This window comes from Anomalospiza imberbis, chromosome 7 (assembly GCF_031753505.1).
Source record: "Anomalospiza imberbis isolate Cuckoo-Finch-1a 21T00152 chromosome 7, ASM3175350v1, whole genome shotgun sequence".
NCBI classification, from domain to species: domain Eukaryota; kingdom Metazoa; phylum Chordata; class Aves; order Passeriformes; family Viduidae; genus Anomalospiza; species Anomalospiza imberbis.
The window spans coordinates 30,548,001-30,554,541 of NC_089687.1; the positions used below are offsets into that span (position 1 = coordinate 30,548,001).

Sequence of the window (6,541 nt, forward strand, 5' to 3'; positions counted from 1 at the left end):
CCTCCTTCCTACCTTTTTATAAACGGGTGTCACATTGGCCAATTTCCAATCATCTGGAACCTCGCCAGTGAGCCATGACTCTTGATAAATGATGGAGAGCGGCTTTGCAAGCTCATCTGCCAGCTCCCTCATCACCCTAGGGTGGATCCCATCTGGTCCCATTGATTTATAAATATCCAAATGTCCCAGCAGTTCTCTGACTGCCTCTTGGATAACAAGAGGATCATTCTGCTCCCTGGCACCACCTACCAGCCCCTGAGGACAGTTGTCTTGAGGACAACCTGTCTTACCACTAAAGACTGAGGCAAAGGAGGCATTAAGCATTTCTGCCTTTTCCTCATCTTTAGTTACTAGGTTGCCTGCCTCATCCAATAAGGAACAAAGGTTGGTTATACCCTTCCTTTTACTATTAATATATTTGTAAAAACTTTTTTTATTATTTTTAACAGAAGTTGCCAAATTAAGTTCAAACTGAGCTTTGGCCTCCTGAATTTTTTTTTTCTACATGCCCTAGCAGCTCCCTTAAATACTTCCTGAGAAATCAGTCCCTCCTTAAAAAGATACATGATACATCTTTTTTTTATTTCTCAGTTCTTTCAAAATCTGATTGCTCATCCAGACTGGATGTTTACCTAATTTACATCCTATTTCAGAGTTTCCCCTGCCTCCTTTCCCCAAACTATTTGAAAATAGTTTGGCAAGGACTGCTAAAGACAAGAAAAAGAAATAAAGGACTTCACCTGTAGAGAGCTTTTTCCATTCATGGGGCAAAACATTTGTAAAAATCGAATGCAGATTTTATGGTACTCTGATCTACTTTTCTTTCACCATTTCCTTTTTTCCCCCAGCAGCTGATATTAGGGGCAAGGAAAGAGGACAAACCTGACTCAATCTCCAACATTTTTGAATGTACACCAGGTTGTTGGCATGAGCTTACAGGGCCACCAGCATGCCTGAGGACAGGGTTAACAAACTTAAAAAACATTCATCATACTCCACTGATATGCATAGAGGGATTCAAATTTTTTCTAAGATTATTTTTGCATATTTTTTGTTTGCTTTTTTTTTTTTTTTTTTAGTTTAAATGACTCTACAGAACCACATTCTCCATCAGATCTTCTTCCAATGTCTCCAAGCGTTTATGCTGTGCTGAGAGAACACCTGAGCCCCACAGCCATTGAAACTGCTGTAAGTTGTAAACTTTCCTATTCATAAGTAAATATTAAGGAAACAGGATACAGCACAGATGCTGGTTAATAAAAGGCTGCTTGTACAACTATGAATCAGAGCTTTTTCACCATTTGCTGCATTACATTCTGAAACAATGGTGCACATATTTTCTGTTCTAAATGGTGCATGATACTGTAAGTATCTTGAAAGCACTGGAATTGCCTGACATGCTGGCCAATGAATCATGAATATCAGAACACAAAGATCCCAGAGTTCTTGCACAAATGAAGGCTTTACACTGACAAATACATGCCACCTATACTAATTCTCTGGACAGCACAAAGGCCTGGACTTGCCCAAGGAATATGATCATTTCCAATTCAGCAAACTTGCACAACTTTTTTCACACTGCAAGGTTTTACATGGGGTTTCAAAGTGCAAAATTAAAAGTCAACTAAAACACTTACAGCAAAGAAAAGTAATATTAGTTTAGTATATAGAAAGATTAGGAAAATACTCTACAAACATAATATTTTTTTTAAATCCCTCTTTTCCTTATTGACTAGAAATGATGTTCTGAATCATCATGGCTCACAGTCCTTAGAGCAATGATATATAGCCAGGTGGGAATTTGTACAGCAGACTTTTCTCAGGAAACACAGCAGTGGTTTGGCTCTAGCAGCTTTAGAAAAAAAATCTTCTTTTTTAATACTAGCCTTTAACTTTCTCCTTTTTTAATACTAGCCCACCAGCCTTATATTACCTTAAAGTGGTTATATATTTAAAAGCCTGGCAACTGCCCTTCAAATGCCTCTCTGTGAACACTTCTCCTTACCCACAAACAGAACAAAACTAAACCAGAATCCTGATTGTGATTAGAAGTACAGTTAAACTTTATATATAAATAGATGAGTTATTCAATACCTCAACCTGAAAATCCACTCAAGAGCAAGATAACTTTTTTTTATTCTTCACTTTTTTCTCCGATAGCACTTGTGACAAACTAGTTCTTTAGCTGAAAACGAAATAACCATAAATTAAAATTCTGAATTAAAACCTACCCCACCCAAACCAAGAAATGTACCCACTCATTTCTGTTTTGGTTTATAACATGTGGAAATGGTTCTGACCTCCTCAACTGCCCTTACGAACAATGCACGCATTTGCTTTCCTGAACTTTTGTCAGAGTAAAGAATAAATGGATTCACTTTCAGTTAACATCAGCCTCCAAACATTTTTGGTTTCTTCTTGCATGCACAGTAAATCTCAAACTAGCTCCACTCAGAGCTTCAAAATAAGCTGTGACCATGGCCATCATTCAGGGTCATAACCTGACAAAAAGAATGTGCCTGGTAGCAAACTGCAAGTGTTAAATACAATTTTAAAGGTACCAAGACGAATGGTTCAATGCTGCTAGATGGCAAGTGGTATTTCTGTAGGTTCTTACTAGAAATGTTTTCAAGTTCTGCTAGAAGTTGCATGAGAAATATAGTTTTAGAAGATTTTAAAAGAATTCTTTCCTTCCCTTTTCCATTCAATTTACCTTGCTAAATGGAAATGAAGGTAATATGGAGGTTTTTTTCTTTATCAAATTCACACAACAGTCTACCCTGCTGAAGAGCTGGCTTAGTATAGCAAGCAGACAATCTGCACTATTAAAGCAATACGTTTTCTCCATGAAAGGCCAATAAAAAAGTATCGTGCGAGATACAGGAAACAAGAGTGAAATCTGCAGCAGGACAAAATATCCTGCAAATGACTCAGTCTTAGCAAGATCTACTTTCTGCAGTCTTGCTGAATTCCCTTCTATTCCCCCCACCCCGTCCAGCTTCTGTTACCCATCAAAAAAAAAAAAAAAAGACTCTAGGAAGAACCCTGAAATACTTATCCACAGGCTTCGAGAACCACAAGAGTTTATATAAAAATAAATACCATGCTTATTCTTATTGCAACATTTCCCTAAACAGTGTCTTCTTAAGAGCATTCCTCTATTTTATAAACAACTAGAATCAGGATTTTCAGATCCTTATCAGTTTGTATGACATTTTCAAAGTGACTCTACAGTTACCTTGAGCCAGAGAAAGTTTCATTTGCAGTTTCTTTTGAATGAACAGCTTTGGGTGCCACGAGACTAATCTTGTCCTTCTTTTCTTCTAGCTGAGTTCTCCTTACTCAACTGACTGATGTGCACATACTGGAAAAATCAGTAATTGTGTGAACATTGGATGGGTTAAAGAAGTCATAATTTTTTTTCCTGTCACGTCTGAAAGTCAGCTTTTCTGGAAACCATTATGTTATTCTTAGGCCTCTTTCTGTTATCAATAACACATAAACAAGGAATTTTCTCCCTAGGGATTCAAAGAGCCTTTTGCAAGTCAGATTTGCTGTTGTCACTGAAAAAAGACCAAATCCTTTCTGGCTTGGGAGTCATTTGACTTCAGTGGGGTCCCAGCAGAGATAAATTTTACTTGCTAATTTAACTAATTTCCGCAGAATTGCTGTAAATATGAGAGCATAAGAACAAAATGTTTTGCTTCTGAAGACAGCATATAAAGATAACCAAAGACATTAATGTGTTTGGAGAAATTAGGACTTACTACGTTAAATACTTTCTGCTTATTCATAATCTTATACACCACTGATTTAGATACTATTTCAAAGCAAAGATTCTTGTTCCCCGACTTTGAATATTCCAGAGGTATCTGGGTTTGCTTTTCTCCAGAGATGAATTGCCTTCAGGATAGATTTTTATCTGATACCACAGCAGAAGTTGTGGAAGGCAGGTAGGCAAGGCTGGGGAGAGAAGGGAGCTCCAGAAAAGAAGCAGACATAAAACTTTTGGTGTTAAAAAGGCTGTCTCCATTTCTCAACTGGAAGAGAGAGTAAGTAAAACTTCTCCTCTCACAAAATATTTGCAGAAATAAATTTGTTTGGGCAGGAGGCACTCAGATACTCCAGCAAGTACTGTCAGAAAGTCCACAAATAAAAAATCCTGATCTGACACAGTTTGGATGCTAATTGGTAATGGCAACAGAGAAGCAGTTTTAAAAAACAGTTACTGAAGAGCTGCAGCATTTGCTCACCACCTGGAAACTTGTGCTGTGTGACAGGATATTACATGCCTGTCACAGGCTCACTTAATAAGCAGGACAACTAGTTTTTGTAAAAATGGCAAATTGCCCTCTTTAAATACTCTTTTTTTTTTTTCTTTCAGGCGTGTTTACTGCAAAGTTTGGTTTTGTTGTTTTGGTTTTATTTCCCCCAGTGTTATCCCTAAAATCTCTGTTAACAGAATAATAAACAGGAAACTCCAAGGCCACTGTATTTCACAAATGCAGGTTCAATCAGGATGCAAGCCTTGCCCGCAGAACACATGGTTAATGCATGCAAAGTTCTTAAAACCCAAACCTTGAACATTTGCACCTTGCTGCTTTCTCAAGCAGGTATAAATGAGACTTCTGTGATGAAAACATAACTTCCTTGAATCAGTAAGACATAGATTTTACTTTCATTTCTCCTTTCTCTCCTTTCATGCATGCTATTTACGTTAGTTGAATGTGGGTGAGCGGAAACAAAGTAATGAGATATTTTTGTGATACACAGAAGTAGATTTCAAAGAAACAAACATGTCTCTGTTCATACAATCAAAGCAAGCTGCACCTAAGTTCAGCAAGCATCACATATAAAATAAAAAACAAGAGTAATTCTGTATATACCTTGGTAGTATCTGTAATTTATATAACCAGCATGAATAAAATCAGATTTTGGCTTCAAGTTGCATATCCGGACCTCTGTGGATTTTTTTCAAGGCACAACAGAAGCAGTCTTGCTGGCTTTTGGTTGACCTTAAACTGACCTACATACAGTAACACAGAATTCTAAAGCAGGAAACATGACCTCCCCTAACATCAGCTGTTGCATGCCTTTTCATTCTAACCTCTTCCCATAATATTAATACAAACAAAACGGGGGATACCTTTTATTTTTGACCATCTAAAGTTCATGAGAAGTACTGTAAGACAAGATCAGACATGGCATGAGAACCAGTCTCCTTTTTGTTTCTTCCCTGCTCTCCATGCAAGGCAACCCTTCATGACTCTTAACTTCAGCCCAATATAACTGGAGTTTCTGAACAGCATCATGGATCAGGTTTTGGTATGACAGTTCCTGCTACTGCTTCAGAACAGATTTCTGCATGGGGTAGACTTAACATTTTGTTGAAAAGATCTGCCTTGAGATCATTCCACTGCTTTAAAGGAACACTGGAATAACTTATCTGTAGGATGAATACATAGAGCCCAAGCCTCCTTCCATTAAAAAAGTGAGAATTTTGTCCTTATGTGCCATGATGAGTAAGAACACAGATCTCCAGTGAAACAATGGTGTGGAAGAAAAAAAACAAAAAAGGGGTGCCTAGATACTACCACAAAAAAAAAAAAACAAAAACAAAACACACCTGCTTTTAAGTAGTTCTACTAACTGTGCTTTTGCTGTGCTTTGCAGCAGCAAAGTAAAAAAAGTGATTGTTTTGTGCTTTGTCTTGGTGTGACACTGTAAAGATCCCAATTAAAAAACATAAAACCTGTCAGTTACTTTCTTCCATAGCTTTTATTCATAGCCATGTTTATGGATCTACTGCTCCCTAGTATTTCACACCACGAAGCTTACCAAGCAGGTCTACTTCATTTTTGTCATGAGGTAAGACCTGCCTCCTCCATCTGAGGAGGGAGGGGGCACAGACTATCCTGGAGAGCCGCAGCAAAGCCTGGACTTGAGCATCCGCTCTCTGTCGGCTTCAAACACCAGACAAAGCCCAAAAAGGCTACACTGCACCAAGAGACAGCGTTCCTGCGAGCAGGGTTTGGGGTGGGGTGGGACGGGAAGGGAAGCAACGCTCAGCCGCCCGCAGTCTATCGGCGCGGGGCTGGCAAAGCGGGCCGCCGCTCGGCTCGGCTCGGCCCGGCTCGGCCCTGCCCTGCCCGGCCCGGCTCGGCTCGGCTCTGCCCGGCTCGGCTCGGCCCGGCTCTGCCCTGCCCTGCCCGGCTCTGCCCTGCCCGGCCCGGCTCGGCTCTGCCCGGCTCGGCTCGGCTCTGCCCGGCCCTGCCCGGCCCGGCTCGGCTCTGCCCGGCCCTGCCCGGCCCGGCTCGGCTCGGCCCTGCCCGGCTCTGCCCTGCCCGGCCCCGCCGCCCTCAGGCCCCGCGCCGCTTTCGCTTTCGCCTTCGCCGCCTTTCCCAGAAGTCACGTGACGCGCCCGCCGCCCGGGAACGCCCCCGGGCCGCCCCCGCGCATGCGCACTCGGGCGCGCGGCTCCCCGAGCGCAGCCGGCACCGCGGCAGCGCCGAGCCGGAGCCGAGGTGAGGGGAGCGGGCGT

At 41.4% G+C, this 6,541-nt stretch overlaps 1 protein-coding gene and 1 long non-coding RNA gene across 10 annotated transcripts in view; one reads left to right on the plus strand and one right to left on the minus strand.

The window, feature by feature from the left end:
* The window catches only part of STAT4 (signal transducer and activator of transcription 4), a 40,164-nt gene extending 35,214 nt beyond the window's left edge, over positions 1 to 4,950 (plus strand). For both annotated transcript variants that reach the window (XM_068196355.1, XM_068196356.1), the window contains 2 exons: positions 1,080 to 1,188; positions 3,328 to 4,950. In XM_068196355.1, coding sequence (XP_068052456.1) covers positions 1,080 to 1,188; positions 3,328 to 3,354 — 136 coding nt within the window. In that variant the 3' untranslated portion in view covers positions 3,355 to 4,950. The remainder of the gene's footprint in view (positions 1 to 1,079; positions 1,189 to 3,327) is intronic.
* LOC137477393 (uncharacterized) overlaps positions 1 to 6,541 on the minus strand; it is an 85,351-nt gene that overhangs the window by 59,523 nt on the left and 19,287 nt on the right. Inside the window, exon 2 of one of the 8 annotated variants that reach the window (XR_011000970.1) lies at positions 3,239 to 3,364. The exons of the other annotated variants lie outside the window; for them this stretch is intronic. This is a non-coding gene — a long non-coding RNA (uncharacterized lncRNA). The remainder of the gene's footprint in view (positions 1 to 3,238; positions 3,365 to 6,541) is intronic. 8 annotated transcript variants of the gene reach the window in all.